The sequence below is a fragment of the Phodopus roborovskii genome, unplaced genomic scaffold (assembly GCF_943737965.1).
Source record: "Phodopus roborovskii unplaced genomic scaffold, PHOROB, whole genome shotgun sequence".
Classification (NCBI taxonomy): domain Eukaryota; kingdom Metazoa; phylum Chordata; class Mammalia; order Rodentia; family Cricetidae; genus Phodopus; species Phodopus roborovskii.
The window spans coordinates 4,297,713-4,324,751 of record NW_026126639.1 but is presented as its reverse complement, the minus strand read 5'-3'; the positions used below and the strand labels follow the sequence as shown (position 1 = coordinate 4,324,751).

General features: G+C 45.3%; 1 protein-coding gene across 1 annotated transcript in view; it reads left to right on the top strand.

Moving 5' to 3' along the window:
* Lmntd1 (lamin tail domain containing 1) overlaps nt 1-27,039 on the top strand; it is a 58,378-nt gene that overhangs the window by 9,042 nt on the left and 22,297 nt on the right. The window contains exons 3-5 of the mRNA XM_051173365.1: nt 20,567-20,665; nt 22,827-22,930; nt 26,243-26,490. Coding sequence (XP_051029322.1) covers nt 20,567-20,665; nt 22,827-22,930; nt 26,243-26,490 — 451 coding nt within the window. The remainder of the gene's footprint in view (nt 1-20,566; nt 20,666-22,826; nt 22,931-26,242; nt 26,491-27,039) is intronic.

The window sequence follows — 27,039 nt, the reverse complement described above, 5'->3', positions numbered from 1 at the left end:
TGATGATCATTAAGGCAGGAACCAGTCTGATTACAGGGGAGGGAAGGCCAGTTCAGGCCCCTCTCCACTGTGCTAGGTGTCTTAGCTGGGTCATCCTTGTCAGTCCTGGGAGTTTCCCTGACACCGGGTTTCTCCCTGACCCATAACGGGCCTCTATCAAGGTCTCTCTTTCATTACTCTCCGCCTCTTCCCACCTCGACCATCCTGACCCCTCATGTTCCCACCCCCAGCTCCTCCCTTTACTCCCCCTGCCCCCAGTCTACCAGGGAAATAGCATCTCTTTCCTTTCCCTAGGGAGATCCCTGCACCCCTCTTAGGGTCCTCTTGCTACGCAGCTTCTCTGGGGCTGTGGATTGCAGTCTGGTTGTCCTTTGCTTTACATCTAACATCCACTTACTAGTGAGTACATTCCTTTAGTATCTGCAAAACATCTGTCTGGGACTTGCTGGCTTTCAGAGTTTCCATTGAGAAGTCGGGTGTAATTCTGATAGGTCTACCTTTATATGTTACTTGGCCTTGTTCCTTTGCAGCTCTTAAGATTCTTTCTTTATTCTGTATGTATAGTGTTTTGATTATTATGTGGCGAGGGGACCTTTTTTTTTTTTTTTTTTTTTTTTTTTTTTTTGTCCAGTCTGTTTGGTGTTCTATAAGATTCTAGTACCTTCATAAGCATGCCCTTCTTTATGTATGCTGGGAAAGTTTTCTTCTATGATTTTGTTGAATATGTTTTCCGTGCCTTTGAGCTGGTAATCTTCTCCATCTTCTATCCTATTATTCTTAGGTTTGGTCTTTTCATGGCGTCCCAGATTTCCTGGGTGTTTTGTGTTAGGAATTTATTGGATTTAATGTTTTCTTTTATTGATGAATCTATTTCCTCTGTTGTCTCTTCATTGCCTGAAATTCTCTCTTCCATCTCTTATATTCTGTTGGCAATGCTTGCATCTGTAGTGCAATCTGTTAGATTCCCCAGATTTTCCATTTCCAGAACTCCCTTGGTTTGTGTTTTCTTTATTGTCTCTATTTCAGTTTTCAAGTCTTGAACCTTTACCTATTTCATTGTTCATTCTTGACATTCTTTGCTTCCTTCAAAGGATTTATTGATTTCTCCCAGTTTCTTGTCTTTTCTTCATTGTCTTTAAGGGAATTCTTCATTTCCTCTTTAAGAGCCTCTGCCATCTTCATAAAGTAATTTTAAGTTCATGTTCTTGTGTCTCAGCTGCATTGGGATGTTCAGGTTTTGCTGCTGTATGGTCTCTGTGTTCTGGTGACGCCATATTGTTCTTCCGTTGCTGAATGTATTGTCACTCACCTTTGCTTCCAAATGGTATGGCTTGTGCCTGTGCCTGTGTAGCCTGCTGGGGCTGCAGGGCAGGGCTGGCCATGGGGAGGATGCTCTGGTGTGTGGGGTAGGGTGACTGAGTGGGTCTTGCTGGGACAGCATCCAGTGGGTAGCAGGGATTGGGGAATGGCCTGAAGGCCGGTCTCTCACCTGCCTGTCATATCTTCTTAGCCATCAAATTATTTTTAAAATGCAAAAAAAGGAAATATATAATGAACAGAAGATGTATTTGTGGTTTTAAATACGATGAATACTTTTATTATGGCTCCAGTTTGGCTCAGGAAGTGGACGCAAACATTAACGCTGTTTATGTCACCCACATGTCGGTCCCCACGCCCCACAGATTGGCAGCCTCAGCCCTCCTCAGGAACCTGTGTTCATCACATTCCCTGTCTGTGCGCCCTGGCGTGTGCACATCTGTGTGCTGATGTTCACTCTCACTTTTGATCCTCTGTGAGGTTGTGAGGTACCCTTGCCTGGTGGCTTGTTCACCGCGGGCGGTATGTGTGTCACATTCATCCTTTGTAGCTGTACACACCGAAGGTTTGACTCTTTCATATGTTGGTCAGCTCTTAGATTCTCTCCAAAACACTGCAATGGTAATGTTACTCATTGTGTGCGAACCCTGGACATGTGTCCCTACGCATGTTTTATTTCACTTAGTGTCCAGATGCACAAAAATTCTGTGTCTCTACCATTTCATAGACATTGCTATTGACAAACTCTCCATATGTGCAGGGTTTAAACAGCATGTCCCTGTGTTTTTACTTTGCATTTGCCTTTCACTGGTGATACTGAATTTACTTTCAAGTCTCCAATGAACATCCAATTCTGTTGTTGTTGTTGTTGTTGTTGTTAATTTCTCTATAGAGCATTTGGCATTTGTCCACTAATACATAGGTTTATCCCTTTTAAACTGTGAATAAAGTGTATAAACAGGAATGTGTGTTATACACACACACACACACACACACACACATATATATATATATGAGTGAAGGACACAGCAAAGTAATCATAAATAGTATATGGACAGAAATATGTAGTCATACACCTGTAATTGAATAGATTCACCTATGAAACAGCAGGGTAAATGTATCACGAGTCACGAAGTACTCGTTTCTAGGGCCCCAGAACCGTCTCTAGCTCATCCTCTCTTTTGCTCCAGGGGGAGCCCTGACTAGTGTAAGAACTATTTCCTTGTTTTTCTTGGTAGCTTACTGCCTGTGCAGACGGCTTCAGCACGGAGACTGGTGGGTTCTTCCGAATGTTGACTGTGGACATGATCTCTAACTCTGTCTCGAAGTGTCCAGGATGTGTCGGTGGTGGCCGGAGTAGGGTATCCCGTCTTATTTTGTTTGTACAACTTTGTATGTACCCCGATCTACACTGGGCTACCTGAGTTAGTGTAAATAAACCTAAAGCAAATGACAGGCATGCACTTCCACTTATATCTCACATTATATCCAATTTGCAAACCTCGATATTAACCCTGGCTTGGGATGAGGGGCCCTGGGTCATCGCCAGCTGCTGTGCTGGATTCAGGCTTAATTTTGTTTCATTTCTGCCTTATTTCTGAACACTCGTGTTTGGTTTACTCAGCTTTAACATACCCACACTTCCCATCTAATCCATCAAATGGTGGGCAATCAACTCTTTTAGAATTTTTTTCTCCTCATTATTTGGAACCTAAATAATTTTAGATTGTAATACCACCTACACTGCCCAGAACCACAGTGCTTGAGAAAAAGAATTAGAACCCAGGGATGTTGTCAGTTATACAGAGGTAAACTAATCTTTAGAAAGTATTTCCCGTGTGTGTGTGTGTGTGTGTGTGTGTGTGTGTGTGTGTGTGTTAGGTGTGTGCACCATGAGCTCCTGGGGGAGTCAGGTCCCGGAACTACAGTTACAGGCTGACGGGAGCCACCGTGCGGGTGCTGGAAACGGAACCCAGGTCCTCTGCAAGCGCAGTGAGCACGTTTAACCCACTGGGCCCTCACTGCATGCCTGAGGCAAATCGATTTCTGTAAATCTTTACCGCTACCCATCTGTCTAGTTTTCTTGTTCTCTGGCCCTTTCTCCCAAAACAGTCTGTGCTCTTTTTAATCAGCTTGACAACTCCTGAGAGCCTCCACAGACACAGAGCAAGAGCGATTGTTAAAGAAACAACAAGGGCAGGGTCACACGGAGAGGTCAGAGGTCAAGGGGGTCACATGGAGGTCAGAGGTCAAGGGGTCAGGGGAGATGTCAAAGGAGGGAGAGGCATGCTGTCTGTGCACACGTCCCCAAGGGAGTACCCACCCCACCCCACCCCCGCTGGTTACAGGGGGCTGTGAGCTGCCATGCGGGTGGCTGGGGACTGGACTCGGGTCCTCCCAAGAGCACACAGTGCTGGTAAACACCGAGCCGTCTCTCCAGCCCTGAGGTACACATTAATTATTGGGATTGATTTAATAACAGTGCCCGAAAATAACAGTGCTTTCGGGCGAATTCAATGGCCCAGTTCACCTGAGCCTCTGAGACTCTGAGGGGTCACTGCTCAGCTTCCTGAGTCACTGTCCTTAGCTCTGTCCCAACCGGATGTCTAAAGTGCTGAATCCAAAGCTGGGCCGCGAGACTAAGGAGAGAGAAGTAGTCGGAGATGGAGTGCACTCCTCGATGACTTTTTCACGAGATCCCCAGGAACACACGCCGGTGCACACATATGCAGTAACACCACAGCTACAAATAAACCAAAACTTCGAAACTGCTCTTTCACTGAGTTTCTTCCAAATATTCCGATTTTTTTTTTTTTGTACAGACAGAAAGTGTGATCCTAACACCCGAGTGGTAGTGGCCACAGAGCTCCCCCTCTGGGACTCAGACTTTCCATGCGTGAACCGAGTGCTGAGCTGGCTGACCTGGGGTCCAGCTGGGGTCACTCAGCAGACCTTTGCTTATGCCAATAAACGTGCTTCCCAGGCTGACACACTGGCCAATGGGAGAAAACAATTGAGGCGAGACCTTCCAGTTCAAGTAAACACAACCCCTCTGATTGCCCCACAGCTCTTTCCCTGGCGGGCTGGGAACCCGGTTCAGTGAGGTCCGCTGGTATTCGACTTTAGCGAATTTACAAAGTGCTTTACTACAGTAGAGCTAGCTTTGCCAATTGCATTTCAAAATTATGTTAGAAGGTTTAATTTGGTGGAGGAAGGAATGGCTCACCTCCTGCATCTGGATGCTGCTGAAGGTCACGGGCCGAGACTACGGTCCTCTGCAAGTCAAAGCTGGGCCAAGCGTGCTGCCAGGCTTCAGAACCTGCCAAGAATCTCGAATAGCAGGCAGGCAGTCTGCTGAGGGTCTGTCTTTTGGGAAGACCATTTGACTCCAAGATGCCAAATGCCTTACACAGCTGTGGGGCTCAGGGACAACGGGCAGAGTGTGTGTTTGGGGTCAAGTCATCCTGTGTCCCATGGTCTCTGCCAACTAGTAGTGGCCATCAAGGTCCAGCTCTTTAAAAGCCAGCCGCTTAACTGAGAAGCAACAGTGCCTTCTGCAGACACGGTCCATTTCCCTTGCAAAGGGTTCAGGCCAGTATTTCTTTGGGTTAAAAAAAGTTTAGGAACCTAATATGGGTGTAATATTTTAGAGTGAATAGCTAACACAAAATTTTCATTTTTCAGCCAAGGAAAATACTCCTTGGTGAATAAGTATTAGATCCAGGCTATGGTAGAAATATACATGTTCCAGGTGTCCAAACAGAAACATAAATAATGGTGTTACGGTTAACTCTGAAGCCACAGTTACATGCTCCTCCAACCCCTAGGAGATCCCCAGCCCTGCCGGGTGTGGTTTTAAATGCCGCGGTCTTGGCAGATGATACACCGTATTTCAAAGTGCAAACGTCTGTATTCATTGCCAAAGCGTTACACTTAAGCGCATATGCAGGGCGTGGGCCCTGGAGTTTTCAATTGCAGCTGCTATCAGATGTTGAAAACCAGATTAAGTTTACAAAATACTCCCAAGTACATGGAATCTGTAAATTAGAAGTGACTTCTCAAATGTCGTACTTTTGCTTACCAAAAATCCAAGATGGGCGTGCGGCTGAAAGTACTGTCACATAGAAAACCGTTTGATGGTTGAATGGAGCTGAATGTGATGTTAAGGGTGTGTGTGTGTGTGTGCATGCATGTGTGTGGTAGTGTGCGTGCATGTGTGTGTGCATGTGTGTGTGCATGCATTGTCTGCATGTGTGTTCATGAGTGTGTTGCATTGTGCGCATGCACACGCATGTGTGTGCATGCGTGTGTGCGTGTGTTGTATTAGTGTGTATGCATGCGTGTGTCTGTATGTGTGCATTGTGTGCATGTGTGAGTGTGTGTGCATGCATGTGTGTGTGCATGTGTGTGTGAGCTGCAGTTCTGTTCCTCACTTGCTCCACTTCAGTCTATCAACAGATTCTGCAGCCTTCCTTTTAGACTCTACCTGGAGCCGGACCCCGCCTCGTCACCTTCTTTGCTACCAGGTGGCTCTGTCTCTGCAATGGCAAAGTCTCCTCCTCTGTGGTCTCCCTGCCCCTTGCTCTTTCAGGCTGTTTTCAATACATAGCCCAAATGGTCCTCTTAACAGAAGGCAGAATCCTCAGACACACCCACACACACCCAGACACACCCACACACACTCAGACACACCCACACACACCCAGACACACCCACACACACTCAGACACACCCACAGACATACCCAGACACACACACACAAACACTCAGACCTACCCACACACACTCAGACACGCTCACACACACCCAGACACACACACTCAGACAAGCTCACACACACACCACTCACACTCAGACACACTCACACACACTCAGACACACCCACACAAACACTCAAACCTACCCACACACACTCACACACCCAGACACACACACTCAGACACGCTCACACACACACTCAGACACGCTCACACACACTCAGACACACACACACTCAGACACGCTCACACACACACTCAGACACGCTCACACACACACTCAGACACGCTCACACACACACTCAGACACACTCACACACACTCAGACACACCCACACAAACACTCAAACCTACCCACACACACTCACACACCCAGACACACACACACTCAGACACGCTCACACACACACTCAGACACACACACACACACTCGGACACACACACACTCAGACACGCTCACACACACACTCAGACACACACACACACACACACTCGGACACACCCCTGCTCATCTTCCTCCTCACTTCAGAGTGGAGGTGAAGTCTCCTGTGGACTGATGAGGCCTGGCGTTGGTTCCCACTCACCTGTCAGCTGTCATTGCCACTCCCCCTGCCACTGCCCAGCATTGCTACCCTCTTTACCAGCCCTACCTGAAACCTCAGTGTGACAATCTCTCTGCCAGCAGGGGCCAAAGTACCAGCCCAGGTGTCAGTTAGTAAGAACGCAATACTGCAGTGGAATCAGTAGGAATGGAAAAGATGATGACTCCATGGCATATTCAACAATAAGACTCCATAGCATATTCAACAATAAGATTCTAAAGCATATTCAACAATAAGATTCTATAGCATATTCAACAATAAGATTCTATAGCATATTCAACAATAAAACTCCATAGCATATTCAACAATAAGACTCCATAGCATATTCAACAATAAGACTCCATAGCATATTCAACAATAAGATTCTAAAGCATATTCAACAATAAGATTCTATAGCATATTCAATAATAAGACTCTATAGCATATTCAACAATAAGACTCCATAGCATATTCAACAATAAGATTCTAAAGCATATTCAACAATAAGATTCTATAGCATATTCAACAATAAGACTCCATAGCATATTCAACAATAAGACTCTATGGCATATTCAACAATAAGACTCCATAGCATATTCAACAATAAGACTCCATAGCATATTCAACAATAAGACTCTATAGCATATTCAACAATAAGACTCTATAGCATATTCAACAATAAGATAGGACTTAGTGATGACGAAGCAAGAAAATTAAGAGGGAAAAAATAAAACTATTATGCAAAAGGATTGTTTTAGGCCAGTGTGCATTTAAAGTTAGCATTCTAGGGATAGAGATTGCTTGTCTGTTAAGAGTGTCTATGTAACGAGTACGGTTTTTCCGCCTGCCGCCGCCCGGTCTTGTCCTGCCGCTGCGCCAGCCCCAAATAATAACACAGAGACTCTGTATTTGATACAATACTGTTGGCCCAGTTACTTGTTTCTTATCGGCTAGCTCTGCCTTTAATTATTAACCCATTTCTGCTGATCTATGTATTTTCCCATGGCCTTCTCTTACCGGGGAGGCGGCTGGCGTCCAGCTCTCTCCAGACTCTCCATCTTGACTCCTCCTTACTACTTCCTATTTCCTCCTTGTCTCCTAGTCCCTCCTATCTTCCTTTCCTATTGGCCAACAGTGCTTTATTCATTAACCAGTATGAGAAACATATACAGAATGACATCTCCCATCATGTCTACCGCTCTTGCTGTGGTCCCAGGTTCAATTCCTAGGAACCTCAGATGGTTCACAACTGCCTGTACCTCCAGCTCCAACAGATCCAATGGCTCTCTACTCCACAGGCATGCACACTCCATGTGCACACTTCTGTACACACACACACACACACACACACACACACACCATTCATAAAGCAAATCTTTTAAAAAGCATCTCATCCTAGATCTCACTCTAAATTCCATAATCCCAGGTACTATGAGTGTAATTATGTAAATACAGCTGTCTTCCATACAACTCCTCATGCATGCTGACATGGGGACCCTGAAATGCCACATGTAGGGTGCTGCGCTTTGTGCGACACTTCCTGAGAAGTGTGAGAACCCGCAAGGGGGGAGTGAGGCTGAGCCCTGGGGGACCCCAGGTGGTCAGGACCCAGAATGCTTCTCTTTGGTTCATGCCTATTTCCCAGGAGCTGACTGAGCCCAAGTGCCTTATTGGTTCTTTATTGACTGCTGAGAAAGATGACCCTTTCCAGTTGGCCTTCTTTGTGTGGATGAGCAGGTGTGAACATTACAGCCGAGTTCATCCCTAGACCTTAGAGTGAGCTCGAGGCCAACCTTTGCACCTAGCATTGACCGCAGCCTGTCACACTGACCAGCAGAGTGGACTGTGCAGGTCTTCAGGGAGCATGAGCAGACGCAAGCAGACACACTGACCACAGCAAGGCCTTGCCTGGAATCTTCACGTCACAGGCGTCCTAGGTAGGTTCCAATGGGGTTAGCAGAAAGCCTTCCTGTCCTCAGTAAGGAAATTTGTCTGTCTGTGCACTCACTGTGCCAGACATTTGTCATTTTAGGTGGGAACTGACCAGATGGAAGTAGCAGAAGTCACTCGGGGCTAACGTAAACTCAGGCAGGGGGTTGGCCCAGTTGGTAAGGGGCCAGTCATGGCCGCATGAGGACCTGAGTTCAGATATGTAGCACCCACATAAAACGTAAAAGCTGGTGCTGTGACTCCTTCCTGTAGGCCCTGGAACTTAGGGGCAAGCAGAAACAGAAACAGGCCAGCCTGTCTAATTAAAATGGCAAGGTTCAGGCTAAGTGAGAGACTTCTCAAAACCTGGTAGAAAGTGAATGAGAAGATATCCAGTGTTGGCCTTCACAGTGCCTGCATGGGCAAGCATGTCCAGGTACATGAACACACACACACACACACACACACACACACACACACACAAACTAAATTCTCATTTTAAATTAATTAATCCTTTATAATTCAACTTATTCCTGATGAAATAGTATTCTGAGTTTGAATTTTTATACAGCAGAATGATATAGTTAGAACTTAGAACATTTATTTCTGGCTTAGTAATTTTTACAATTTATGGACTTTAATGTGTCCAGAAACCTGCTTTGCTGTTCCTAACCAGTTCATAAAGTCAGAGAAAGAGCTCTGATGTCATCGCCCACCTTATCTCCTGCATTTATTTTCTGTTTGCCCTCTGTAGTTCATCAGAAGAGAGATGCCTCGGGTAAAAGAGGGTTCCGGGCATTTTAAAACAAGATGTTAGAGACAAGCACAGGAGTTCCTGTGTTCGTGTGTGAAGCTCTGGTGGGCACACTCACAGGGTGTGGTCAGCCCATCCTAACGGGCACAAAGTCCTCTGCAGTGACTTCATGGGGACATTTCCAACAAGTCGCAGGACATGTGTTCCCATCTGTCTTTCCCGTATACTTTCTCATGGGAAAGGCCACTGCTAGCTTAAGATAGCTTCCAGGGGCAGCAGCTGGTGTTCGGGGAGACTGTGCCATCCCCTAAACACAGTGGCATCAACTCTGAAAAGTAGCCCACCCTCCATTCCCCCCTTTGATGGGAAAGAAAGATCTCAGAGATGGGAGCAGCTTCTCAGAGCCACGCATTTTAGGGCTCTCCATTTCATTACAGATGTGTCTGACACCCAATTTCAAACAAAGAAAAGTCATGAGGTGTCTCAATCACCTTCCTAAGTTGCCTGTATACTTAGCAAATCTATGGTACAACCTCATTCATCAAATGACAATTTTGTCATGGACCAGGCCAATTCTGTAAGGTAACTATTTCAATTAAGAAAGTAATCTTTTTTAAATACCAGCACTCAGGAGGCAGAGGCAGGAGGATCTCTGTGAGTTTGAGGCCAGCCTGGGCTATGGAGCAAGTTCCAGGACAGCCAGGGTTACACAGAGAAGCCCTGTTTCGAATAAACAAATGTGTGTGTGTGTATATGTGTGTGTGTGTGTGTATGCATGTGTGTATATATATGTATGTGTGTATGTGTATATATATGTGTGTGCATATATGTATGTATATATGTGTGTGTATGTGTAAGTATGTATTGTGTATATATGTGTGTGTGTATGTGTGTATATGTATGTATGTGTGTGTATGTGTGTGTAAGTATGTATTGTGTATATATGTGTGTGTGTATGTGTGTATATGTATGTATGTGTGTGTATGTGTGTGTATGTGTGTATGTATGTGTGCATGTATGTATGTGTGTATATATGTGTGTATGTGCATGTATATATGTGGGTGTATACATATGAGTGTATGTGTGTGTATATATGTGTGTGTGTATGTGTGTATATGTGTGTGTGCATGTGTGTGCATGTGTATATATGTATGTGTATATGTATGTGTGTATGTGTGTTTATATATATATGTGTGTGTATGTATGTATGTGTGTGTATATGTGTATGTATATGTAATTTTTTTAACAAAGCTGTTTATTTACATTATGTCCACTTTAGCAAATAAGGTCCACACGAATTTGCAGGTATTTTTCTGGGTCCTAGAGCCATGAGGATACAGAGTCCATGCCCTTGATCCCCCAATGTTGTGATCGGTGTAGATTTGAAACAATGGTTATAGTCAGAAATGGGGTTCAAGACAATTAATACTGTGCCCAGCCTGTCTGTGCACTGGTAAGGCCAAAGCGTAAGCCTGCTTTCTTATAGAAGCCAGGGCCGCTGGTCCAGGGGCTCAGGGATGGTAACAAACACCCACCGTGGGCTGGGGACCCCATCAATCACTCATACAGTTCCTCGCAGGCTTGCCCAGAGCCCCATCTTACAGAGGCATTTTCTCAGTTGATGTCCCCCTCAGATGATTGTAGACATAGAGCTAACCAGCACATCTTCTGTGGTTAGCCCACTGGGCTCTGAAGAGTGACAGCTTGACGTGATGATTGAAGCCCCTCCAGCCAGGTCAGAAGGCATGGGAGACACACCGGGCAGTTTCCCTCGCTCTCAGGGCATCAGAGAGCTCCTTGAGCAGTTCTCTGAGTGTGGGATCCATCTGCTGGCTGGATTGTGGCACATGCCCCGGGGGAAGGAAAACCTGTGAGGCTTTTTACGCTAGGGAGAGGTGTGGTAAGTGTCTGCAAGGGTAACTATGACAAAGAGAGCTGACAGACTGTTTGGACTGCACACATAGCTGGCTGCAATCATCAAGGGGAAGAATGAACACAGCCCAGAGCTCTTGGCTGGAAACCTGGATGGTTTTTACTGAGGGTAAGCAGATGGAGACAGCGTCCTCAGGATGTTTGGGAAGTGAGATCATGAACTTGGGTTGAGACACAGTGTATCATGCAGAACACCCAGATGGAGAAGTCAAACAGGCAAATGGAGACGTCTGAGACGTCTGAGAGAATGTGGCCTGTGTAGTGAGGTCACTGGATTGAGTGTGTGTGTGTGTGTGCGCACATCTGTGTGCATGCGTGCACGTGCATGTGAATGTGTGTACACTTGCGTGCCCTAGTGTAAAATGTCTGCTAGTGTACATGAGCCACTTCCTGCTGTCCGTTGTGAGGAGGACACCTAAGCGTGTGGACACCAGGTGACAGACAAGGTGAGAAGCCTGGACACCAGCAGGTACAGGGTTTGGTCCCCAGGCACTGGAGACAAGCTGTTTAGTCCTAAATGCCCCGTCAGGAATGGATGGAACAGACCGTGGCGACAGCCCAGACTCTGCTTATTTCCTAGTGGGCTTTGATGACAGGGAACTGCCTGTCCTGCACACAAGGAAGCTTGTTTTTATTTCCTGTCTTCACTACGCTGCTGGAAGACCCGTCTGCTTGGTGGAAATGGTGTGTCATGCTCACTCAGAGATGGTTAGGGCCATCTCATGGTGTCGCTGATGGTCTGGGTTGGATGCTGCAGAGAAACATTCTCTCCTAACAGTTCTTTAGGGTCCTCCATTTTAAAGACAACTCTCTTCCTGGTTACCTCTCATCACACTTCTGGTTGTATTCAGAGTCCATGCCTGTTTGAACAATAGCCCAAGGTTCAAAATATTGCCGGTGGTGGCATGAGGATTAGGGGTGGATGTCACTTCTCTCTCCTAGAGCTATGTTGACAAATGCAAGTTGTCTCTTGAGGAGAGTCGAGGTTCCTGGCTTTATGTCATGATGGTCTGCTAACTTCCTGTTTGAGACCCTTTTTCCTGAGTGGATGATAAACTGTGGTGCATGGTACAGATCTTGGGCGTGGCTCAGTCAATGAAGTACCTGCCGAACAAGCAGGAGGCCTGAGTCGGATCCCCAGAACACTGGCCTGTAATTCCAGCACCAGGGTGTAGAAACACTGTGATCCCTAGGGACCACTGGGTTCTTGAAAGAGAAGATGTGGGTGGTACCTGAGAAATGACCCTTGAGGTTGGTCCCTGGCCTCCACATAGGAAAGCACACATGTTGTACACAAGTATGCCGCCCGGAACACACAGAGACACAGACGCACACACTGGCACAACATATGGCCTAAGGAATGCAAGAAATTCTCCATTGGAACTGAAGCACTTGCCTGGAGAAGAGCCTTTCTCCATTGGAACTGAAGCACTTGCCTGGAGAAGAGCCTTTCTTCCTACCTGGTTTCTGGGCAGCCGCATTGCCTCCTCTGTGCCTCTGAAGACTCTTCAGAGCCTGCCAGCCCCTCTTGAGAAGAGCCAGGTGATCCCCAGACAACAGCTCACCGTCATTTCTAGATATAATAGGGTTTCTTCTTAATTTGTAATTCCACCAAGATGCAATTTGTGAGTGAGATTGTGGTAAAGGTGTAATTACCAGTGTGGAGAACATGGTTTTCCTACAGCAAATGCAGTGTGTCTGCTGTGGGCGCGGGAAGGAACACAGATGTCCCGAGGTGTTCTATGAGCTTAGGATCACCGTGATGAGGTGACGTCCATGAGAACAAGTAGTGAGGGTCACGGAGGGTGCCCACCAGGCGGGGAACAGCAGTGAGTCCTTTCTGCTTCAGGAGAGTCAGCACAGCGTGTAGGAAAGTCAGGTGGTGATGGCATTAATATTAATAATTAAACAAGAACCACCATGTAAAGGCACTATTCACATTATTTAATACTCCAAAAACAGGTATTCGCTCTGTCCCTGGTTTTGTCTGTCTGTCCATTTGTAAGATAGGAATGAGAAGAGGAGGGCGGGAATTTTTTTTGTTTGCTTTTTGATAATTTTTATTTAAATTTGAAACAAGCTTGTTTTACATGGCAATCCCAGTTCCCTCTCCTGCCCCTCCCCCAGCCCCCATCCTATCCTCATCCTGCTCTGCAGGGAGGGTGAGGCCTTCCATAAGGATGTCACATCATTTGGAGCAGGGCCCAGGCCCTCCCCAATGTGTCTAGGCTGAGGGAGTATCCTCTATATGGAATGGGCTCCCAAAGTCCATTCATGCACTAGGGATAAATACTGATCCACTACCAGAGGACCCATAGACTGCCCAGGCCTCCTAACTAACACCCACATTCAGGCTATCTGGGTTGGTTTCCCAGGTCAGCTGTCTCTGTGGGTTTCTCCAGCCTGATCTTGACCCCTTTGCTCATCACTCCTCCCTCTCTGTGACTGGATTCCAGGAGTTCAGCTCAGTGTTTAGCTGTGGGTGTCTGCTTCTGCTTCCATCAGATACTGGCTAAAGGCTCTAGAATGGCATATATGGTAGTCATCAATCTCATATCAGGGAAGAGCATTTAAGGTAGCCTCTCCACTCTTGCTCAGATTCTTAGTTGGGGTCATCCTTGTAGATCTCTGGACATTTCCCTGGTGCCGGATTTCTCTTTAAACCTACAATGGCTCCCTCTATTATGGTGTCTCTTTTCTTGCTCTCCTCTATTCTTCCTCTGACTCAATCTTGCTGCTCCTCAGGCCCTCCTCTCCTCTCCCCTGTTCGTCTCCCCTCTCCCCTCCCTCTATGCTGCCAATGTTCTGGGGAGATCTGTCCCTTTCTCCTGCTCCAGGGGACCATGTGTGTCTCTCTTAGGGTCCTCCTTGTTTCCTAGCTTCTCTGGCGGTGTGGATTGTAGGCCGCTGATCCTTTTCTCTATGTCTAAAATTCGTATATGAGAGAGTACATATCATGTTTGTCGTTTTGTGACTGGTTTACCTCACTCAGGATGGTTTCTTCTAGTTCCATCCATTTGCCTTCTAATTTCAAGATTCCGTTGATTTGTTTGTTTGTTTTGATTTTCTTCCTGCTGAATAGTACTCCATTGTATAAATGCACCACATTTTCTTTATCCATTTTTCAGTAGAGGGGCACCTAGGTTGCTTCCAGGTTCTGGCTATTACAAACAATGCTGCTGTGAACCCAGTTGAACAGATGTCCTTGTTGTATGAATGGGCATCTTCTGGGCATATGCCTAAGAGTAGAATTACTGGATCTTGTGGTAGATTCCCATTTTCCTGAGGAACCACCATACTGATTTCTAAAGTGTCTGTGCGAGTTTGCACTCCCACCAGCAGTGGAGGAGTGTTCCCCTTTCTCCACATCCTCTCCAGCGTAAGTTGTCATTGGTGGTTTTGATTTTAGCCATTCTGACAGGAGTAAGATGGTGTCTCAGAGTTGTTTTGATTTTCATTTCCCTGATGGCTAAGGATGTTGAGCACTTTCTTAAATGTCTTTCAACCATTTTAGATTCCTCTATTGAGGATTCTTTATTTAGTTCTGTACCTCACATTTTAATTGGATTATTTGTGTTTTGGTAACTAGCTTTTTGAGTTCTTTATATGTTTTGGAGATCAACCCTCTGTCAGATGTGGGGTTGGTGAAGATCTTTTCCCATCCTGTGAGCTACTGTTTTGACTTGTTGATCGTGTCCTTTGCCTTACAGAAGCTTCTCAGTTTCAGAATGTCCCATTTATTGTCAATCTCAGTGTCTGTGCTACTGGTGTTTTGCTCATGAAGCAGTCTCCTGTACCAATTGGTTCAAGGGTACCTCCCACTTTCTATTCTGAGAGGTTCAGTGTGGCTGGATTTATGTTAAGGCCTTTGATCCGTTTGGACTTAAGTTTTATGCATGGCGATAGATAAGGGTCTATCTGCAATCTTCTACTGGTCAGCCTCCCGTTGTGCCAGCACCATTTGTTGAAGATGCTTTCTGTTTTCCATTGTTTAATTTTAGCTTCTTTGTCATAAAGCAGGTGTTCATCGATGTGTAAGTTGATATCAGGATTTTCAGTTCTATTCCATTGGTCTACCTGTCTATTTTTGCACCAATACCAGGCTGTTTTCAGGACCATAGCTCTATAATAGAGCTTGAATTCAGAGATGGTGATGCCTCAGGAAGTTCCTTTATTGTACAGGGTTGTTTTGGCTATCCTGGCTCTTTTGTTTTTCCATTTAAAGTTGAATGTTCTTTCAAGGTCTGTGAAGAATTGAGCTGGGATTTTAATGGGGATTGCATTGAATCTGTCAATTGCTTTTGGCAAGATTGCAATTTTTACTGTGTTGATCTTGATCCTTCCTTTACGAGAGTATGGGAGATCTTTCCATTTTCTGGTATCTTCTTTAATTTCTTCCTTTAAAGACTCAAAGTTCTTATTACATAGGTCCTTCACTTGTTTGGTTAGTGTTAGCCCCAAGATATTTTATGTTGTTTCTAGCTATTGTAAAAGGTTATGTTTCTCTGATTTCTCTCTCAGCCCATTTTTTGTCTGTATATAGTAGGGCTACTGATTTATTTTTAGTTAATCTTGTATCCTGACACTTTGCTGAAGGTGTTTATCAGCTGTAGGATTTCCCTGGTAGAGTTTTCTGGGTCACTTACGTAAACTATAATATCATCTGCAAATAGTAAAAGTTTGACTTCTTCCTTTCCAGTTTGTATCCCCTTGATCTCCTTTTGTTTTCTTAATGCTCTAGCTGGAACTTCATGTACAATATTGAAGAGATGTGGAAAGAATGAGCAGCCTTGTCTTGTTCCTGATTTTAGAAGAATCGCATTGAGTTTCTCTTGATTTCGTTTGATGCTGGGTGTTGGTTTGCTGTATATTGCTTTTATTATGTTTAGGTATGTTCCTGTTATCCCTGATCTCTCCAAGACCTTTACTATTAAGGGGTGTTGGATTTTGTCAAAGGCTTTCTCAACATCTAGTGAGATGATCATGTAGTTTTTCTTTTCCAGTTTGTTTAGGTGGTGGATTTCATTGATGGATTTTTGTATGTTGAACCATCCCTGCATCCCCGGGGATGAAGCCTAATTGGTCATGGTGGATGAGTTCTCTGATGTATTCTTGGATTCTATTTGCCAGTATTTTATTATTTTTTTTAATCAATGTTCATGAGGGATATTGATCTGTAGTTCTCTTTCTTAGTTGTGTCTTTGTGTGGCTTGGATACTAAGGTAATTGTTGCCTCGTAAAAAAGAGTTTGGTAATGAAGCTTCTGCTTCTATTGTGTGGAACAATTTGAGGAATATTGGTATTAGCTGTTCTTTGAATTTCTGGTAGAATTCTACACTGAAACCATCTGGCCCTGGGCTTTTTTTGGTTGGGAGACTTTAATTACTGCTTCTATTTCATTAGGGGTTATAGGTCTACTTAAGTTGCTTATCTGTTCTTGATTTAATTTTGGTAAGTGATATATATCCATTAAATTTTCTAATTTTATGGAATACAGGTTTTCAAAGTATGACCTGAAGATCTCTGGATTTCCTCCGTGTATGTTGTTATGTCCCCCTTTTCATTTCTGATGTTGTTGATTTGCATGTTCTCTCTCTGCTTTTTGGTTAGTTTGAATAAAGGCTTATGTATATAGTTGATATTCTTGAAGAACCAACTCTTTGTTACATTGATTCTTTGTGTTGTTTTCCTGATTTCCACCTTATTGATTTCAGCCCACATATTGATTATTTCCTGGGTTCTACTCCTTCTCTGAGATGAGTTTGCTTCTTTTTGTTCCAGAGCTTTCAATTGTGCTGCTAACTCTCTAGTGTGGCTATCCTCCGTTTTCTTCATATGGGCACTTAGTGCAATGAACTTCCCTCGTAGCACTGCTTTCAAGGTGTCCCATAAGTTTGGGTATGTTGCGTCCTCATTCTCGTTGAATTCTAGGAAGTCCTTAATTTCTTTCTTATTTCTTCTTTGACCCAGGTATGGTGCAATTGCGCATTATTCAGTTTCCATGAGTTTTTGGGTTTCTGTGATTTGTGTTGTTGTTGAATTCCAACTTTAAAGCATGGTGGTCTGATAAGATACAAAGGACTATTCCAATTTTTTTTTTTTTTTGTATCTGTTGAGGTTTTTTATGTTGCCAAGTATGTGGTTGATTTTAGAGAAGGTTCCATGTGGTGCAGAGAAGAAGATATATTCTTTTGTGTTTGGTTGGAATGTTTTATAGATGTCTGTTAACCCCAATTGGATCATGACTTCAGTTAGTCCCTTTGATTCTTTGTTAAGTTTCTGTCTGGTGGACCATTTTAATGTTGAGAGTGGTGTGTTGAAATCTCTCACTATAAGTGCGTGAGGTTTTATGTATGATTTGAATTTTAGTAATGTTTCTTTTATGAATGTGGGTGCCTTTGTATTTGGGGCATAGATGTTCAAAATTGAGACTTTATCTTGATGGATTAGTCCTGTGATGAATGAAAAATGACCTTTATCTCTTTTGATTGATTTTAGTTTAAAGTCTAATTTGTTAAATATTAGGATTACTACATCTGCTTGTTTCTTGGGTCATTTAACTGGAAAATCTTTTCCCAACACTTAACTCTGAGGTAACATCTGTCTTTGAAGTTGAGCTATGTTTCTTGTATGCAGCAAGTTTCTTGTATGTTTGTATCCATTCTTCTAGCCTGTCTCTTTTTTATAGGCAAGTTAAGACCATTAATATTGAGGGATATTAATGACCATTGATTGTTCATTCTTGTTTGTTTTTGATTTGGTGGCAGTGGTATTGTGTGTGAATTTACCCCATTTTTCTTTTGCCTGCTGGTAAAGCGGGATTATCTATTGCCTATGTTTTGTGGGTGTAGTTAACTTCCTTGGGTTGGAGTTTTCCTTCTAGAACTTTCTGCAGGGATGGGTTAGTTGACAAGTATTGTTTAAATGTGGGTTTTATCATGGAATATCTTGTTTTCTCCATCTATGGTGATTGAAAGCTTTGCTGGGTATAGTAGTCTGTGCTGGCATCCATGGTCTCTTAGTGTTGGTAGAACATCTATCCAGGACCTTCTGGCCTTCAGAGTTTCCATGGAGAAGACAGTGTAATTCTGATAGAATTGCCTTTATATGTTACTTGGCCTTTTTCCTTTGTTGCTCTTACTATTCATTTTTAGTTCTGTATGTTTGGTGTTTTGATTATTATGTGGCAAGGGGACACTTTTGTGGTTCACTCTATTTAGTGCTCTGTAAGCTTCTTGTACTTTCATTGACATGTCTTTCTTTAGGTTCGGAAAGTTTTCTTCTATGATTTTGTTGAATATATTTTCTGCACCTTTGAGTTGGGTTTCTTCACCTCTTTCTATACCTATTATTATGATTAGGTTTGGCCTTTTCACCGGATATATTATGTTAGGTATTTGCTGGACTTAAGATTTTCTTTGGTTGATGAATCTATTTCTCCTAGTACATCTTCAACCTGAGATTCTCTTGCTCCATTTCTTGTATTCTGTTGGTTATGCTTGCATCTATAGTTCCTGATCATTTACCCAGTTTTTGTATTTCCAGCATTCCCTCAGACTGTGTTTTGGTTTTTGTTGTTGTTGTTGTTTTTAATTGTGTATATTTCAGCTTTCAAGCCTTGCACTGTTTGAATGGTTTCTTGTAATTTTTGGCTTGTCTTTTCCTCCATTTCTTGAATTTGTTTTGTTTATTTTTCCTTAAGTGATTTTCTCATTACCACCATGAAGTTGTTTTTAGGGTTGTTCTCTTCTGCTTCATTTGAGTTGTCAAGTTCAGGTCTCTGTGGTATGGAGTCCCTAGACTCTGGGAATGTCATATTGATATTTCTGTTGTTGACTGTGTTCTTATACTGTCCTCTACCCATGTCTACTTCCAGTGCATACTGGTGGGGTCTCTCCCTCTCCTGGTGGGTACAGGATCAAGGTTCTCGTCTGGTGGGTGCAATCGTGTCCAATATTTTGATGGCTTTCCTCTTCCAGTGGGTGGTGGCGGAACTAGGGTTCAGGCAGACTCTGGATGGGATGGGCTGCTGGGACGGGTTACCTTGTACACAGTCCCCAGTCCTCAGGAGGCAATGAGCAGGACCCTGGCAGACTCTGGAGGGGTCCATCCACTGCTAAATTTACACCTGAAGCCATGAATATAGGTGTTTGGTAACTTCCTTACTCCTTCAGTCTGGGGTCTATGAACAAGGTTTGAGCAAACCACCTGAAACTATAATCTCCCAACAGGTGACTCCACGGCCTCCCTTAACAACCTCAGACAGCGCATTTGATGCTGGCTGTGGTAAAATAGCATCTGCACTTGAGGTTGGGTTCCATGCAGAGAGTGAAGGAATACAGGATCCCTTACTAACTGTACATACTAACTGTAACATACTGTACTGTAGAGTCCATACTGTGCATGTGCAGACAGGAAGCTACACGTCAAACTCCGAGTCTGAGGGAATGGCACGTGTCACCACACCTTATGTCACAATCCTCAATTTCATGTCGCCCACATGAAGGAAGGGAAGGAAAAATCTGTACTTAGCCATCCTCCACACAAGACATGCATATCACCCGTGTAATAAGCCCACCCCACCCCCACTGTGCAAACTGTGGCCGCTGAGGACTTTAGTGTATGAAACCAGATCTTTGTCCTGTCGGTGCTTTCAAAATCGTGCGTGTGTAAAGATTTGCTTGATGTTTTAAATAGAAATGTCATTTTTCCACATTTAATTTTTGCTTCATCGGGATTGAAAGCATGAGACATGAAGCATTCTTTTGGTTTTCACTCAAGGTCTCTTTATTTAGACCTTGCCTAGTACTCTTCCATACAGACCAAACTGACCTTGAACTCATGGCGACCCTCCTGCCTCTGTATCCCAAATTCTAGTATTACAAGTGAAACTCAGTTTTCATCCGTTACATCTCATATCTACTCTACAGTGCTTCAATCCTCCTCCTCCCCCCCCCATTCCGAGTTCTGGAATTTTTCACCGTGGGGCTAAGTCCAAAGGTAACTGAAAGCCATGAGGAAGGAAAGACTTTTAGAGAAGAAAATAGCAGGGTAGATCTGGTTCCGGAGTGGCTAGGCTTTTGCCCATCACCACGAGAGGACCAGGGATGCATCACACAAGAGTCATACAGAGAACAGGAGCAGTGATGAGAACTTGAGGGCAAATGGAGACCAACTCCTGGCCGGCGCCTTTGGACAGGGTCACCTAGGTCACCGTCCATGTCATCACTTGGAGAAGGGGTCACCTTTCAGGGTTACGGTGACAGACCCAGGCTCAGACCATCACCTGGATGCAGGGCCGGGTATCATCTTCCCAGCTCGTGCTGGGCCATGTTCTTCCTGAGGTAGAGACTCGGGAGTCTCTCCAGCTGCTGAGTCCTCCCTGCCGCAAAGCGGTGAGCAGCTGATGTGAGCAGGGCGCGTGCATCCCTCTCCACAGCCCAGGGTTGTTTCCCGTGGGGTTTGGTGTGCATGAAAGGAATGGAAGACTACTGCTGAATTTATATGGAATGTGGAGCTGGAGTTCAAACTCAAGTAATAGTCATTTATTTTTCACAAGTGTGACAATCTGGCACAACAGGTGATATGCAGGAAAATCCTTTGCCAAGATAGATTGTGTCAGATTGTAGTGGGTCTAGTATTTCTGGCTCCTCTCCAGTAAAAGCCACCCCCTACACACACACACACACACACACACACACACACACGAATCTTAGCTCCTGTACCTGCACTCTCTCATATAAAATGCTCTTTGTGGTCCAGGCCCACTTTGTCTTTGGGTCAGAACCACTGGGTTTACCCCTCCCCCACTGCAGCAAAGGAGAAAGTTGGTTTTGTTGCAGTAACTTAGGCAAGGGAGTATGGCAAGTCCCCTGCGTGGGAGCATTTCAAGCTTTCAGAAGTTTGCCTCAGCTGATGAAAACTTCCCTCGAAGTACGGAAACATGAACAGAGCCTCTGATGGGATAAACGAAGTCATGTGACACCAGGAGACCATGTGACAGCTGTGTCTTCCTAAAGCTTGCCATATGATTCAGAAAGCAAAGCCAGCCCCAGGCTATAAAGATCAGGCAGTGGTGATGCACACCTTTAATCCCAGGACTCGGGATTAAGAGGTAGACAGATCCCCGTGAGTCCTAGGCCACCCAGATCTACACCAGATTGATTCAGTCCTAAAGAGAAACAGCTCTGGCAAAGATGATCTCAGCACCTGGGATCGATCACACGCCTTTAATCCCAGCACTACAGTGCATAAAAGACAGGAGCAGGGTCTTCAGTGGTCAGCATTCTCCAGCCACGCTGAGGAGAGTCAGTGGTCTGAGGTTTGGTGGGGCCAGGGCCACCTTTCAGTCTGAGGTAGAGTGAATGCTAGCGCCCGGCTGCTTTGTCTCTCTGACCTTGAACTTGAGGCTTGAACCCTAATATCTGTCTCTGGCTCTTTTATTCTTTTGTGCAACAAAGTGGGCTTCATCTTTGCGATGGAGAAAATGTAACTAAATGTTTACTGCCCTCCAGCTTTCTTCTTCAACTTACAATTATTTTACCATTACGTTTTGCATGTAAATATCACGTCACCTTGCATGGGGAGCACATGTTCAAGTCTAGATTGCAGGATGTTTGATCATCCAGGGAGCTAACTATTGCTAATTTGTAGCTTCTCAAAACAGCCACACAGAAAATGTCCTTATTTCTGAGTGAATTTGCTCATCCCTTCACCACTAATTATGCATGAAACTGATGTACAGAAGCCCATAATTTCATATCTGATCATCGCATTCTCCTGCCTCCGGTGTCTTGGAGCATGAAGTGTGGATGCCCTACACCTAGAAGAAATGAAATTAGGAGGGATTTTCCTCGCTCGAGATCTTAGTGTGACTAAATAGGATTTTGGTTGTTGCTTGGATGTGGCTATCACCACTGAGACTGCTTTGTGGCTTAAAATGCACGTGTTTTCTATTCCTCTTCCAGATATTTTCTGTCACTCGAAGTCTTTGTGAGAGGGAGGGACAAAGAAGAGAATTGGGTAGCAAGAGAAGAGACAAGAGTTGTAATAGATTCTCTCTGACATTCGTATACTGACCTCGCTCCCACAGCAGGACATTAAACATTCCCATGTCGGGGAAGACATGGCTCTTAAAAGAAAGTTACGCTGTTTAAGGTCCACAGACTTCAGGGCCTGTGTGACAACCACACACTGATGAGAGCCGGAAGCCACCATGGAGACATTTGCTCATGGTTCTAAGAGGCAGTGATGACATGCAGATGTGAGGCCGTTGTCACAAAGGCTGCTTTCCTGGATCACAGCCAGCCACTCCCCCCTGAGCTGCTCTCCGGGTCCCTCCGTAGTTTGTCTCAGATTCTTAGCCAATATAAACATTGGCTATGCTGGCACTTTCATTTTGCAGAAGAAATTTCTTTTTAATGACAGTGTGGCAAGGAAGTCATTAAATTTGATAAACTGAAGATAGTTGGATAAGCAGGTAAGGTCACTTTAAAAAGCAAGTCTTTCTTGAAGGTCAGCTGTGGTCACTGCCTGATGCCATGATCTGTTACCTAGGAAAGAAAACAGATGTCTCTGCTGGCCGAGATGAAGGACACTCTGGAGGCCCTGGTCAGTGACAGCAAAGTAAAGCTCCAGCCTAAAATGCAGAAGGAAGAGATGTAAGGATGGGGCAAGCAGGGGCTGGGTTAGAGAGGGCGGAGAAACACAGACTCCAGGGTTTAAAACATATCTAGGCAGGGGCTGGTGAGAAGGCTCAGCCGACGAAAGTGTTTGCCTTTCAAACCTGGTCACTTGAGTTTGACCTCCAAAGCCTACATGGTAGGAGGAGGGAAGGACTCGAGTTCTGTCTGACCTCCAGATACGAAGGAGGCACCTCTCTCTCTCTCTCTCTCTACCCCATCTGTCCCTCTCTTCATCCCTCCCTCCCTTCCTCTCCTTCTTCCTCCCCCTCCCCTCCCCTCCCTCCAATAAGTAAAATAAAAACAACTTAGGAAGTCATTAGGAGTAGAAATTGCCTGAGTCTCCTAAATACAATGGGCGACCACAGCATTAGTCCCTTTCTCTAAGGCCCTGGCCCCTGAGCAGTGTGAAGTCTCCAGGACAGAACTCTACCATAAAACCCTGGGTGGGATTTCAGCTCCGGTCGAATGGGCCAAGGCCCTGAGCTTGAAAGCTTGAGCAGAGCAGGTGTGGAGGTGTGGCGCCTTCCCAGCGTACAGAGGAAGCGAGCCTCCACTGTGCTGTGCGAGCCTCCACTGTGCTGTGCGAGTCTCCACTGTGCTGTGCGAGTCTCCACTGTGCTGTGCGAGCCTCCACTGTGCTGTGCGAGCCTCCACTGTGCTGTGCGAGCCTCCACTGTGCTGTGCGAGCCTCCACTGTGCTGTGCGAGCCTCCACTGTGCTGTGCGAGTCTCAAAGCACAAAAACTGTACCACAGTCACCAGCAGCACCACGACGTATGTGATGAACGTTAAAACACTACTAAAAGTCAGTCTCCGAAATGTTTGTGGGGGCAACATATAAAATTTTCACGGCTCAGCCACAGCTGTCAAGCATTTCCTCAACCTAAGCGCAGGCATTGGTTCCCTTTCTGCTGTCCAGGGTGCGTGACTGGACGCTGTTTGCTACTGTTGGGCTCCAGTCTGTTGCTTAATGGTGGTTTAGCGGTGAAAAGTGATTGATACAGCAGCATCTCCAAAGCTGTCTCTTTCCTGTCACTCCAAGTGCTGAGCCAAGCTCCTGGCATCGGGTGCTTTAGTGTCTGTTAGTAAAGAGAGAGAGAAATGAAGAAGAGGCTGGGCAGGACAAAGGCTCCCATCTTCTGAAGTAGTCCATGGATGGCGAGTGTAGGGCACGCTCGGCCAGCTACCCACCAGAGTTGCCCTGGAGGCTGGGGTCACTCCCAGGGTGTGCAGCCATCAGGCACCTAAACACTTCCTGTGTCCCTGAGCCAAGTTTCTCTGTTCCAGCTACGCAGGGGCTCATTGAGAACCCTTACACTGGAATTAAATGTGTTAAAAGGGATATTGTTTTGCTGAAGGAAAAGGTTTGGGGAGCTTATGAAATGAGCCTGCTGAGAAGGCAGAGCCAATGTGCAATGAAATCCAGATGTGAAGAACATGGAAATACTTCCCAGGCTTATTCTACACAGCGGGGGCGGGGGGGAGGGCCGTCTCATGATCCTGTCTCTGGCTGAACTGAGATGACACATGTACAGTCTGCCCCTGAAGCCTCCTGCCCACTGCCATCATGGTCATATTCCAGAGAGTTCTCAGTGTGTCAGTACTTGGTGCATCTTGGACTCCCAGCTGGTCAAAGCTTACTGAGCCCTGGGCCAACACCATCTCTCCACATTTTAAAACGTCCTTGTACTTTCTGAGAGGCACATTTAGTGACATCTGGTGTTAATGACAGAGTTGAAGATTCTCAGGGAAGAAATCTGCAGAGTGAAGAGTCAGGGACTAGACTGAGGACATTGTGAAGATGGTAGGAGAGGAAGCCTCAGGCCCTGGTTCCCATAGAAACCAAGATGAGGGGCTGGAGAGATGGCTCAGAGGTTAAGAGCACTGGATGTTCTTCCAGAGGTCTGGAGTTCAATTCCCAGCACCCACATGGTGGCTCACAGCCATCTGTAGTGAGGTCTGGTGCCTTTCTCTAGCATGCAGGCATACATGCTTGTCAAACGCTGTATACGTAGTAAGCAAATAAATCTTAAAAAAGAAGGAAACCCAGTGAGGAGAACCAACTAGATGCTGTCTTTAAGAACCTTATAAGCTGTGCCACTGTGACAGCTACTCAGGGCCTGGGCAGCCTGAGACAGCATGGAGGAAGGGCGTGGCCGAGGGGGGCAGAAGGGGGCAGCCGCAGGAAGAGGGCGGGGCATGGCCCGTCTCCCCGAGTTCCCCCGCCTCGTTAATCCATCCGTGGATGACCCCATTCCTTGGGACAGAGCCATCTTACTCCGCCCTGTCTTGAAACTCATAGACACATGCGGAGGTGTGAGTCCCACTGACCTCCAAGGCCTCTCTGATGCCAGTCCTATGACACTCAGTGTTAGCCACGAAATAAGTGCTCTGAGAAGCGAACTGAAGGAGAAGTGGTCTGGGAAGCAACGAGGTGAATTCCCGATTCACAGCAAACACTGTAGACACAGCCATGGCGTGGGGTGACTGAACAGGCCAAACAATGGAAGGACACGTGGATTTTGTTCCCATTTGATCTTCCCAAGCATGAACGCATGCACACACACGCGCACACGCACACACACACATGCACGCACAGTTTCTCTGAGCCCACTAGAAGGGTGTTGATGTGGAGTTCATTATAAGCCTTGTCCTGAGATCAATCATGACTACCACTTAACTTGTAGAGAAATTACTGTGTAGATTGGGGACTTCATTCAAACGATAGTGTGAGGGTTAATGAGTACTTTTCTATTAAAAACAAAAAGGAGATGCGTGTTCCTAGATGTCACTTATCACAGTGGAACTTGAACATCATCATCCTTCCCTCATTTCTGGGTTTCCATGAGAGACGGGGGATCATTGTCCACATAATTTTGTCAATATTGGAAAGCTAGTTTAGCAGCTGCAGGAATTCACAGCAGTGGCCATATCAGTGAACAAGCATTAAGGTCTTTTGTAGAAAGACAAATACTCTGGAAAGAAATGTATTAAAAAGCTAAGAAGGAAACCCTAAAGTTCCTGACTGCAGGCATTATACTGTTTATTATAAATTTTAATCTTCAAAACCATCAACAAGAGAATCTATTGATCTTTAATTTAAAATGAAATACACAATGAGACAAGGCTAATAACATTCATTTACACAGTTAGAACCAGAGTTTGGGGATGCCAGCGTCTTGTGGTAGATGTGTGGTAGTTAGCAAGCAGAATTCTGAGTAATACCTGGAGCTTCCTGTACTCGAGCATTCTAATTTTCTTACTTTGTTGGTTGTTGTTTTATATACAGAAGAGAAGAGAAACTTGGAAATCTGACTCCAGCAAAACAGCCGTCTTCGGTCCATTTTTTCCCAAAGATGATAGATTTGGACACTGCAATACAATTGCCACAGTCACTTTCCCACGAAATGCCACTCAGCTTCTACCAGATCACTAGCGCTCAGAATAGCGGCCTCACCTTATCCTCAGCTGGTCCATTGACTTCAAAGTCTACCATCCTGAGCATCACCCGAGGGGATGCCAGCCTGTCAAAGCAGAGTAGGTACCAAGTAGCCAAGATTGGTTGGCTCTTTCTTTGTCCCCTTGGCTGAGGGATGTGCTATCATTTGTTCCCTGTGATGTCTCTCAGTGTCCATGTCACACGTGGAGTAGGCTGGCTGAGTCAAGAGCCTTTGACTCTAGACCTGAAGTACATGTTCATGCAGTGCCCAAATACGGCGTCCCCATGAGAAAGTCCACAGCTGCCGTGATGGCTTCTGGGTCCACTGTTAGCACGGTCCAGAGCTGACCATGCCATGTAGCTTCCTAAGGACCCTTCACTGGATGCTGTTGCAAAGATCAAGATGCCTAGTGCTACCATGATTGTCTGTGGGTCCGTTGTTAGCATGTTCTAGAATTGATTGAGAACTCAAGTCAGGGCTCATCAGAAGGATCCTTGGAACCGTGCAGTGAAGGTCAAGCAATGTGTTCTTCATGCCTGGGATTAAGATGCCTGAGCTGCAGAGATGGCCGGGGTTAAAATGTCCAGCATATAGCAGGAAGGGCAGTTTGCCAGCATACTGACAAAGGATAAGCAGTAACTTCTCT